Consider the following 12,909-nt stretch of genomic DNA (forward strand, 5'->3'; position numbering starts at 1 on the left):
TGCCCAGCTATCAAAATATATAGCATCTGGGGTCTTAAAGGCTTAAAGATAAACAATTGGCCATCTAGCTCAGAAGCAACAAAGTCCACATGGAAGAAGCACACCAGTCTGTGTGACCACGAGGTGTTGAAGGAATCAGGTATCAGGCACCAAAAAATAAAAAATCATATCATTGTAAATGAGGGTGAGTGCAGAGTGAAGACCCAAAGCCCATCTGTAGGCAACTGGACACTGGGGAGGAGACGAGCCAGTCAGGGTGCAGGGTAACAATGATGAAACATACAACTTTCCTGCAGTTCTTAAATGCTTCCTCCCCCGACTATCGTGATCCCAATTCTACCTTACAAATCTGGCTAAACCAGAGGATGTACACTGGTACAGATAGGAAGTGGAAACACAGGGAATTCAGGACAGATGATCCCTTCAGTACCAGTGGTAAGAGTGGCGATACCTGGAGGGTGGAGGGAAAGTGGGATAGAAAGGGGTGATCAATTACAAAGATCTAAATATAACCTCCTCCCTGGGGGACGGACAACAGAAAAGTGAGTGAAGGGAGATGTCTGACAATGTAAGACATGAAAAAATAATAATTTATAAATTATCAAGGGTTCATTAAGGAGAAGGGGGTAGGGAGGGAAGAGAAAAAAATGAGGAGCTGATACCAAGGGCTTAAGTAGAAAGAAAATATTTTGAGAATAATGGCAACAAATGTACAAATGTGCTAGACATAATGGATATATGTATGGGTTGTGATAAGAATTATATGAGTCCCCACTAAAATGATTTTTAAAATAAAATAAATAAATGGGGGGGACGAGGGGGACCTGGTCCCAATAGTGCTTACATAAGGTGAGAGAATACAGGAAACATGATGTTACTCAGAAGATGATATTTAGCTAAACTGAGAAGATGTTCTTGATGTTGCTGTCATGAATGTGTTAAACTGCTATCCATAAGGTTTTCAGTTCAAACCCACCAGCCAATCCATGGGAGAAAGGTGACACTCTCTGCTCTCGTCAAGAATTACAGCTTCAGAAACCCTAGACAGGGTTCCCATTAGCCTGAATCCATTTGAGGGAGAAGGGTGTGGGGGCGGCAAGGAGAAAGAGTCTTTCGTATCTCTGGGGAAAGAGAATTCAAGTTCACTGACTAAAGTTAACTTCATCACCTTCTTAACAATAAAGAGAATTTAAAAGATTAGCGATACCTTCAACAATTCGGTCATCAATATCTTGACCTGTTCCATAGGATTCAGTCAGATATCTGTAAAACATACGATAAAAAAAATTTAGATGGCAGTAATATTATATATTTTTTAGTTTTAGTAACATTTAATATTTTAAAGCAGAAATGTAGTCATTTTTTTCTATACATTTAAATGAAAATATTCTGTGATTACCTTTCTAGATGTATTTAAAATTCTATTCAGATTACCTTTAACATCCAAATCAGCATTATTTCAATAAACAATTTTGGAGAATTCTGAAGAAACCAATTATTTGGTTTTCCATATGATGTACATTACATTTGGGAATATTCTATACTGTATGAGATTGCAAAGTCATTTGCGATTAGCTATTAATTCAATCAAGAAAACCACTAAATACTAAACCACTAAACCACTAACGTAATCATAATTCATGTTGGGCTGTACTGAACTGAAAAATACATTATAGAATGGCTTTTTGTCTGGTATCTTTTAAAACAGGGCAATCTTTGATTTACAATATAATTTACATATTCTTAATTTTTGTACATTGCTAAAAGCATCTACCAGACATATTCACAATATGACTATTATATACATTAGAGAATAATAGATCAAATTCCAAAAGTATTGAAAAGCATTCAGTTAATCAGAATAGAATATGCATAAAAAACTCTTAAATTGCTTTTATGTATATAAAGGACATGTGTGTGTGTGTATGCGTGTATATATACACACACACATACACACACACTAGAATAAATAATGGCAAAATTCCAAAACTGTGTTCCTACACAGCTATCAACTAAGAGTTGTAATAAAGTGAGAACACAAGAGAATTCAGAAGGCAGTGGTCCTAACTGTAGCTTCGCTGGTGGATTTAACCATTTTGAGTCTCTACATTGAAAGAACTGTAGTAAGTACTATGAGTCCTTCCATTTTTAAAATGTTCTGATTTAAAATAAAAAATGGAGTGTTTAATTTGATGACAATGAATATGAGAGACGGGAGGATCTATGACCCTGACCGTGAGGTTAAAAACCAAAAGGCTCCAGCTACACTCGCTGCTAAGTGCCATCAGGTGGGTTCTAACTCGTAGCGACTCTACATACAAGTAAAGCATTGGCCTTGTCCGAGTCCATTGTTGCAGCCGCGGTGTCCATCCATCTTCTGTTTCACTGCCCGAAGTTCTTAAGACGGTGTGTCTTACCATCATTGCTTCTCAGGAACATTCTGGCTGTACTTCTCCCAAGGACGGATTCATTTGTTTCTCTGGTAGTCGACGGTACTTTGGATAGTCAGTCAACATCACAATTCCCATGCTTGATTCTTCTGCTGCATTCTTTATTCAATGTCCGACTTTCATATGAGTATAAGGAAATTTAAAATACCCTGGCTTATGCTAGGAAAAACTTAGTCCTCGAAGTCACACCCTTGCTTGTTCTTCAATACTTCAAAGAGGTCTTGTGCAACAGATTTACCCAAAGCAACACGTCTTTTGATCTCTTGATTGCTGCTTCATGAACACTGTTTGTGGATCCAAGGAAGAAGAAATCTTTGACAACTTGAATCCTCTCCGGTCTGAAAGGCTTGAAGACAAACAAGCGGCCATCTAGCTAAGAAGCAACAAAGCCCACATGGAATAAGCACACCAGCCTGTGTGATCATGATGTGTCAATAGGATCAGGTATGAGGTATCAAAGACCCAGAACAAAAAATCATATCATTGTGAATGAAGGGGAGTGAGGAGTAGAGACCTAAAGCCCATCTGTAGGCAACTGGACATCCCTTTACAGAAGGGTCAAAAGGAAGAGACAAGACAGTCAGGGTGCAGTATAGCACCGATGAAACATACAACTTTCTTCTAGTTCTTTAATGCTTCCTCCCCCCCACTATCATGACCCCAATTCTACCTTATAAATCCGGCTAGACCAGAGCATGTACACAGGTACAGATCAGAGCTGGAAACACAGGGAATCCAGGGCAGATAAAGCCCTCAGGACCAATATTAGGAGTAGCCATACCAGGATGTTAAGGGGAAGGTGGGGGAAGAAAGGGGGACTGATCACAATGATCTACATATAACTGCCTCCCTTAGGGATGGACAACAGAACAGTGAGTGAAGGGAGACATCGATCAGTCTAAGACGTGAAAAAATAATAATAATTTATAAATTATCAAGTGTTCATGGGGGGGAGGGGAGAAATGAGGCACTGATTCCAAGACCTAAAGTAGAGAGAAAATGTTTTGAAAATGATGATGGCAACAAATGTACAAATGTGCTTGACACTATGTATGTATGGATTTTGATGAGTTGTACCAGCCCCCAATAAAATTATTTTTAAAAAACAAAACCTTTAATCCTCTCTCCATGTATCATGATGTTACCTATTGGTCCAGCTGGGAGGATTAGGTTTTCTTTACAGTATGCTGTGATCCAGTGTGCTGAAGGCAGGACTAGTTGATCTTCATCAGCAAGTGCTTCAAGTCATGTTCACTTTCAGCAAATTAGGCTATGTCATGTGTACATCACAGATTTTTAATAAGCTTTTTTTCTATCCTGATGTCTCATTCATTTTCATAAAGTCTAGCTTCTCAGCTTATTATACAGCTTAAGTATGGTAAGAGGCTATCATCCTGATACACACCTTTCTTGACTTTAAACCAGGAAGTATTCACTTTGTTCTTTCAAATAACTGCCTCTCGGTCCATGTACAAGTTCTGCATGAGCACAATGAAGTGTTCTGAAATTGCCAATCTTCTCAAAGTTATCAGTTTGTTATTATCCACTAGTTGAACATCTCTACTTAGTTGATGAATACAATAGTAGGGATACTGAGAACAGAAGGTTTAGTTTTGAGGAAACAGTCCTAGATTGCCCTGTCTAGCCAGGATTGGTCTCTTCCAGGACAGACAAACAGTAAGTCAGAGCTGGCTTTCAATAGTCTGCCACTTAGCTTCCCAAGAAGTGTCTGTTCTTAAAGGGGAGAGGGCACAACACTTCACACTTATTTCACAAAGCACCCAAAAGTATGAAATATCAACCTGTAGAAACTTCTCTAGATCATCTGAATACTGACCTTAGAACAAATTTTGTATTTTCTGTTTTGCCAGCTCCTGATTCTCCAGATACAATGATAGACTGGCTCATCTTGAGGACCTTCATGTCTCGAAAAGCCTTATCAGCTATGATCAAAATAAGACATTAGTAGTGAACAATAGATTTCATACAAATTTACAAAATAACTGAAATTCCCGTTAAAATAAGAAGGACTTACTCCCAAGGAAATGATAAATGTGTTTTTCAATAAAAAATCTTAAATAAAAATCATTCAAAAATGTTCAATACAAGAGCATTCTTATTATCCTGCCAGTTGAGTAATTCAAAATTCAAGTAAACAACTGAGATCTGCACTAGAATATCTCTGTATTTTGAACCATGGCCCAATACTCACGAAGACAAGAGCAGATCTGCAGGGAGAAAAAATGCTCACTCTGTGTAACTAATGAAGTCCCCAGAGAAAAGGAAGCTGTAACAAACTTCTAATTAAGAAGCCTGGCAACCAAAAAAATCTACTGGAGGAAAATAATTAAAATTGTGGAACAAATCTGTAAGGGTTTCTGTTGTTGTTTTCCCTGTGAAAACATATCCTAGACTTTATCAGCACTTCAATAGGAGAAATTAACTGCCTTGAATTTCCTAGACTGACAATTTCAAACGCACATACACAGACTGATAACTAGCCTATAAAAAATTGTTGTCAAAGAATCAAGTCCAACTCATAGCAACCCTATAGGGCCGAGGAGAACTGCCCTATAGTGCTTCTAAGGCTCCATGTAATCCTAACAGAAGCAAACTGCCTCCTCCTTCTTCCATGGAGCAGCTCAGAGGTTCAAACCACAGACTGTCCAGTTAGCCACCAAGCATTTAAACCCTCCACCACCAGGGATCCTTGTAGATCTATCATCACAAAATATGAACACTAGACAAAACAATATCTTCATTAAATTTTAAGGTTAAAGGAACAAGTTCAGCCCACTCTGATTCTGGACGTTGTTTAAACAATTCCCTATTAAAACAATTTTAATTTCAAACTAGTTCCTGACTAATATGGCTCTATAAGACAATTGTTTCTCACTCCAGAGATAAGTTATTCATAAGAACCAAGAAAGCTTTATATGTGACTTGTACTCAAAGGACCAAAGGTTTGCAAGATACATGCTAGAATATGCCCATGCCCTTGAGCAATCTGTCAACAATTCTGTTCTACATATTTCTGTGGAATCATTCTAAAAACCTTTAATTAGCAATGAAAGGCTAAATAAAATAAAGGGACAGCTTATTTTTATTTTAAACACACAGCTTCTCTCCAGTACTAAGTTTGCTCACATTCAACATCTAAGTGTTGTCCCATTTTTGCCAACTGATAGAGAAGATACCAATGCTTGCGGGAGCCTCTTAGGACAGGACGTTTACCTGCTGCTACACGGGACTTGGACTTTACCCTGCCTAGTAGTTCCATGATCAGGGGAAGCCACAGAAACTGCATTAAGAACCATCACAAAGAATGTCATTATTTAACTGCTGGATAGGTCTGGCTCCAAGGGATTATCTAACATCTTATACATATTTGCAGTCATCAGCTACCACAAAGGGTAATTTCTAATTTGAATCAAATAACTTTTTTTTTTCTGTGCCTCAGAGCTATAGTGCTATAAAATGAGAGAAAGGTTAAGAAAGATAACTACTACTGCCTTCCCATGCTAATTCCCCAGGGACCTGAAGCTATACCACTTTCAATCCTATAATTTTATGAAGCCTTGACACCAAATAATTCCTGAAAGAAATCTGCTCTTAAAGTTCGAATGTAGCCTACCAACACACTCACAAAGTATCCCCTAGTAACAGTTGGGCCTGAAAGCTGTGAAGGACGGTGCTGTTCAAGGGGAGCTGGGACTCCTGCTGGGGGGTCACCGTTTTTACTCTGTCCTGCTTTGAACGGGGCTCACACACCTATGAGGAAGTAGACACTTAACACAGAAAATGTATAAAGAACTCAAGAGTTGGCTGCAAAGGTACTCTCTGCCCTATGTAAAATATATGCATGTTGCTACCAATGCTAATGCATGCAAAATGCATTCAGGTCCTCCAAAATATATAGTCAATGCATGGTATTTTGTTTTTCTTACTTTCTCAAATCACACACACACACACACACACACACACACACAAGCCAAGTTGTACAATATAAGGAGTCTGAGGATAAAATGACATACCAATTGCAAAGACATGAGGTGGCATCGTGCCAAGAGACTTTCCTTGATATGACTTTATTGTTTCTGAAGAATATATTTTAGGTATGTCAAAATATGGGTTCACTGCAATCAAAATGTTGGCGACATATGTCTAAATTGGAAAAGCATAAATATGAAATTTTCAAATTACTATTTTCATGTAAAAAAAAGTTTACACAAGTAATAAAGCAAGAAAACATAACAAAAGAGAGCAAATAGATTTTATTTTTCAGCCCCGTATATAACTAGGACTCCCAAATCTCATTTTCAGTCCTAAACATTACTGAGTTTCCATGAGCCCATTTGTCTCCAGCTCTAAAGAAATGTTTAGGAGCCCTGGCTGCGTAGTGGTTACACATGGGCTGTGGTCCGCGTGGTTGGCAGTTAGAAACCACCAGAAGCTCCGTGGGAGAAGCCATGGGCGTGCCATTCCCTTCACCAGTTAAAGTCCTGGAAACCCACGAGGGTTGCTATGAGTCAGCACTGACTGGACGGCAGTGAGAAAGGTTTCCATCTTCTTCTTCCGTAGGTATCTCAAACTCACTTGCTCATACGTCTTGAGTTGTTAAAGAGCTTAAGATAGGTCGTAGGACCCTCTGGGACCATCCTCACCACTGAATGCCAAGCACTAGTTTAGCTCTCTGGTGACCACTTGGTCCAAGATTTCTGTGAAACAAAGCATGCATGCTAAACATTTCTTAGAACACCGAAAGGCTAACCTAGTGAGCAATGTAACCTTATTTTTAAATTTGGGATTTTACTGTGCCTTTAGAAGATCAAAAATGTACCTACAAAATTTATAAAAAATTCCTTACTGGGGAGGGAAAACATTGGAGTATAGTTACATTGGCATAACTAGGGCATCCAGGATCATATTTTTCTTTTCTGTTTCTAGGGGTGGGGAGGAAATGATGTGAAAATCCTGACCTCTCAGACTATTAATCCAGAGTTTAAGGAATGTGTCCAAAGGTGTAATAAGAATTAATTCCACATAATAATCTTTCTATGAGGGACAAACAGAGTAACAGAGATTATCCTAACCAATTTGGGTTAGCTATTTATTGTTCCTCTCAAATCTGGAGGATGTAGTCATTCAGATTACTGAAAAACATAAAAATGTCAAACTTAAACCCATTCTAAATTGCTTCCTTCCCTTACATATATTACAGTAATGGTGACGGTGGTAGTTACATAATTTCAGGTCAACTAGATAAATAAAAGTGAAGGGGTGGAGGGTAGCCTGTCAATCCTGTCACCCCCCTGATGGTGCCTCTTTGCGAGCAAGGCCTTCTTATAAGGAGGGTCCTAGGAACCTTCCCTCTTTCTCTCTGCCTTCACTTTCCAACTATCTGACCCTGATGGCTGCTCGCACCTAGAGATACATCCACCACCATTGGATCCACAAGACTCTGCACCCACCAGCCCGTGATGTTCCTGCATTCTGCATCATTGCATGTGGCTGTGTGAGTCTGAAGAGGGGCTTAATGACTGGTATTGGACTTAGGGACTTGATCAGGACTGGGCTGGGATGTTTGCTTGATATAAAATTACTTCTTGACATATATGAGGGTCTCCGGATTTGTTTCTCTAGTCAAACCCAGACTAACACAGAGACTAGTAATAGTAATATATTGCTGGTTTTGAATGTTGTTGTTTTTTTATTACTAAAGGAATAAGTGGCCAGAGAAAAAAATGCCTATCAACCATGGCTCCAGTTACATATAAAAACACTGAGGCTCCAACCAGGAGTGCGCAAAGTAGACAGCCACAATCAAACAGCTGCTGTGTGCCCAACTGCAGGAGTGCTTTTCAAGAAGGAGCAGAAGAAAGTTAGGTGATGCACACACTATACATGAAGAACAAAAAGGGAAAATTTTCTAAGAATCAGATATTCTTTTCTACCAACTATGCAATTTACAAAACTTGTGGGGCAACTGCATGGAATATTCATTTTTAAAAGGGAACATCTAATATTTTTATAAGTACAATTTGTACTTCTTATAATTTCTCAATTAATAGTGATCACAGGCCATAAGTATTATTACTACTACAACACCAGAAGCATTAAAAGACCAATGAAAACCCCATGAGTATTAATCCTTTGAATGAACATCCCAAGTAAAAACAAACTATCCCAAATAAAAATAAATTATCGTTTTATGAAACCAAAAGATCTCCAAACATCAGGAAGATACCAAAATCATTAATATTTGCTCAAATGAAGAATCCTCCATTACCATGTGATGTATAATATGTAAATTTGAAAGATGTTTCCTGGTTATACCCAAAATAACCTTCGCCCTACTTATTCATTATAAGTTAAGTGTTTTAACAAATATAACAGTAAAGAATTGTATTGTCTCAGAGCCCAGAGCAGCATTCAGCATGCATCAGGTGCTAATATGAGTATGCCTATGGAATGGACTTTGCTTCTAGGTACTTTTCTAATCAATAACAACATTTTAATTTAAATATACCTTAATTGTTTTTTTAATTGGAGAATGTAAAACCATAAGATTAAAACTTGAGCTCATGCAAACATGCAGGGAAGGACCTTCAAAATATTTCATTGAAAAATTCCATTCCCTTTCATTCCATTTTTCCTCAAACTTCCTGGAACTGCCTCGTATATCCAAGAAATGTCAGGCAAACTCTTAGTAAACGACTAGCTCAGTTCTACTTCCCAGCTGTCATTAGTTGGACAGATGGTAAAGACTATAAAGGTAATTTAGTCAGAATTAAGTAAGTACAATTAGGCAAATTGATAGTGATATAAAAGATTGAGACTGTCATTTGATCCAGGAGGTGTCAAGACGCCATGTGTTTTCTTCGTTCAAAAATAATGAGTCCCCTCTTCATAACAGAAGAACTGCCATGGATAATTTATCTCCAGCCAACAAAGGAATCTGCCACTAGATCAAAGTAGAATAAAATCTTGTACACTGCCAATGAATAATTATAATTAAAGCATACCAGTAAAATAATCATCTGAATGATTTCATGTAAACCCTGGGCATTTACACTAAAGCACTCTTGGGGTTTTTTTTCTGTGCTGGATTTTTTTACCAAGCTATCTAGAGCTTGCTCAACTACTGCACCCACTACATCCTGTGGTCATCACTTCTGTGTTGTTGCAGTTTCCTCAAATAATGTCTTCTGATCTAATAGGAATTTTTTCCTATTCAAACTTTAACATATATTCTTTATAGGTTGCTTTAAGGTCTCTGTAGAATAATGTAGAAACTGAATTTATTAAACAGATCTATAGAGAGATACCAAAAAATTAAAAATAATGATAGTGTTTTAAAATAATTGTGATATTTTTAATATGAAAGGTATCAAATTCTTACTTCATTTCTACTCCAAAAATATTGAGTGCCTACTAGATTCCAGACATATTCTATACCCTGAAATTATAGTAGTAAATAAGGGTATTTCTGTTCTATAAGGCTACTACTATACTTATTATAGAAGTAAATAAGTAAATAATCCTAATCCTGGTAAGGTACACTAAATAACAGGTTCATATCATGTATGATTTCTTATCATGGAATCTAAAGTCCAAAATAATCAAACAGTAGCCAGTACAATAAAAATAAAACAACAAAAACTTATACCAGATCCAAAATACTTACATAAATTCTGTCTTTACTATACCGAACTTTGATATTATGGAGAAGTGTGGCTTCATTTAAATACATCAATGAACCTAAGAAATAAATATTTATAAATCACTAGAGGGTTGGGGTAAAAATAATACTAACAACCTAAAACCACTTTGACTCATGTTAAAAATTCTGTTAACAGGTTAAATTTCATTCTAGTTTTAAAAGCCTTGGTTCATGTAAAACCCAGACGGATTTAAAATATACCCAGTTCACAAACTTGTTACTGTAGCATTTTTCAACAATGAATGTCCACCAGGGGAGTCTATCCTGGTGAGGAATACTTTATGAGTCGTTAATGTATTTTTAGAGATACAACTTAAAAGATAAAATTTCAGTCTCTCTCCAAATGGACATGATTAAATAAGAGTCTTGGGGACATTACATAACTCTTGACCCTGGACATGTAGCTCATTATCTGCAGAATCGGGATGTTGCTGTTGCTGTGCAGTCTCTCCTCAGACAGGGCCCAAAGTAGAACTACCCTTAGGTTTTCCAGGTTGTGATCTTTCTGGAAATAGAGCAGCAGGTCACACTCTCAGGGAGTCATCGTTGGGCGAGATTAACCACCAATCTTTCAGCGAGCTCTAACCACTGCACAACCAAGCCACTTTAGATTCAAGATATCGTCTTTTCCTGACATCTGTTCCACTGCTACGTCAGAGTTGACAGCTGATCTCTTTTCCTAGCCTCCAGTCTCCGGGCTGTCTTTCCTGGAGCCCTTCTATGGCATGCTAAGTAGATATCACCACTACCTTCCCAAACACTTTGTCTACTAGTACTACCATTTTTTCAGTCATTCAGATTACTTGGCTCACCTTGGTGCTGTATCCTTATTCTCACCACTTTTTAAGACTTTTTCTCATAAAACAAAGCAAAGACAGCTCCAGGCTCATCACTGGCATTCATGATCTGAATTTCTAAAGTGGTTCTCCTTTCTTTCCATTTCTACTGCCATGAACTGGTCTAGTCGTCAATACCTCTTTTTTGACCACCGTAGCCTCTTAATCATATAGCAGCTCAGTTTCTCTTCTCTAATCTATCCTGATGCTGTTCATGACAGTAGAATTGGCCCCCAACTTAGGACAACCTCATAGGTTACAGAGTAGAACTGCCCCATACAGTTTTCTTGGCAAGGCCTTTCTTCCACAGAGCTTCTCAGTGGACTTGAACAATCTATCAGTTAGCTAGCATCTGTGGTAGTTATGTAATCTGTTGTCAATTTGAGACAACAGTGAAGGGGTGGAGTTCAGTCTGTCAATCAGGTCACAGTTTGATGACCTCATTTGGAGGCACTAAGAAGCTAAATAGCTCACTAGAGGCGGGACACATGCTCAGTCTCTGGGAGACATTACTGACGAACCTAATGGAGGTAGGTGAATGCAGCCAGAGCCCTGGGCCTGAAGCAGCCATGTGGAGACTTCTACCACCACTGGATCCACAAGACTTTCCACCCACTGGCCAGAGATCTTCCTGCATTCCGCATTATTGTATGGCTGCGTGAGTCTGAAGAGGACTTTATAGATTGGTATTGAACATGTAGGCTAATATTGGACTTATGTACTTGATCTGGACTGGGCTGGATTGCGATGTTTTCTCAATATTCAATTGCTCTTGTTTAAAAAGCTCTTTCTTATATACATATGAGTATCTATAAATTTGTTTCTCTAGTCAACCCGGACTAACACAGCATCTAATCACAAATTGCAATTGCCACCCAGGCTCCTAATCCTCACTATATCTTTCTCCTGCTCAGTAGGTCTACATCAATGACTAAAGTTCACATTTAAATCTGACATTCAAATTCACTATTGTATATAAGTTTCCTAAATTCTCTTCAATATGCTGTAAGTTATAAGCAGGCTAAACTATTTATCAAATCCAAATATCATTGAATGAGTGTTCTCTGCCTAAAATATTCTCTACATTTCTCTTTAAGTTGTTGTTAGGTGTAACAACACTCTTGTGTCCCCCTCTCATCTTCCGTCAAATTATCTGGTTGTCTGAACTTTTCTCTATTCCTCTAAGAAAGAAGCCCCAATCTCACATGACACTCCACCCAGAAAGAGAATCTAATAACCCTATATTAAGTGAATGATGGCTGTTTTCTTTTCCTCACTTCCTTCCATATTGACCACTTGCCTTCCTGGGGGGAGTGTCAATTAATTAAACCAAGTAAGTCTCTAATTGGTGAAATATCTTCCAGTGACTAAAAAAATTTATGTATATGTTTTCATCTTAAATCACACTATTCAAGCTACTCATTTTCACAAATATATGGAAAACAAAAAAAAAGAAAACAACTTGCAACTCTTGGTTTGTCAGAATCATTAATGGTAGGTCCTGGTCATCTATAATTCCAGAAATATGAACCTACAGCTGTTCACCAGAGTCTCAAAATTAGCTTCCTGCTCACTCCAGCTCCCTAGCAGTCAATCTTTGGACAACTTGGTTTGGCTAAGTATATGCACTCTTTTAGGTCAACTTTTTACATTTTATGCCAAATTATTCATAGAATTAATTAGTCAAAATAACCTTTAAAACTTTAAACATTTGAAAATAAGACATAAACAATAAACATCTTGTTTTTTGTAAACTTAGTCGGTAGTTTTTTACAATACTGTGTATTTCTGACATTCCAAACGTTTCAAATGAAGACTCTAAAAAGGTTCTAAGGAAGTCTTAACAGGATATGAATTCCCTGTTAAATTCTAGAATCAAAAAAAAAATCTAGACTCAGAT

General features: G+C 37.7%; 1 protein-coding gene across 4 annotated transcripts in view; it reads right to left on the reverse strand.

The window, feature by feature from the left end:
* MYO6 (myosin VI) overlaps positions 1 to 12,909 on the reverse strand; it is a 185,029-nt gene that overhangs the window by 87,140 nt on the left and 84,980 nt on the right. For all 4 annotated transcript variants that reach the window (XM_030886766.2, XM_004696300.4, XM_030886763.2 and 1 more), the window contains exons 4-7: positions 10,138 to 10,211; positions 6,485 to 6,614; positions 4,288 to 4,393; positions 1,208 to 1,263 (exon numbers count right to left, since the gene is read on the reverse strand). In XM_030886766.2, coding sequence (XP_030742626.1) covers positions 1,208 to 1,263; positions 4,288 to 4,393; positions 6,485 to 6,614; positions 10,138 to 10,211 — 366 coding nt within the window. The remainder of the gene's footprint in view (positions 1 to 1,207; positions 1,264 to 4,287; positions 4,394 to 6,484; positions 6,615 to 10,137; positions 10,212 to 12,909) is intronic.

This window comes from Echinops telfairi, unplaced genomic scaffold (genome assembly GCF_000313985.2).
Source record: "Echinops telfairi isolate 266 unplaced genomic scaffold, ASM31398v2 ScPeMD7_3533;HRSCAF=4204_0, whole genome shotgun sequence".
Taxonomy (NCBI): Eukaryota; Metazoa; Chordata; class Mammalia; order Afrosoricida; family Tenrecidae; genus Echinops; species Echinops telfairi.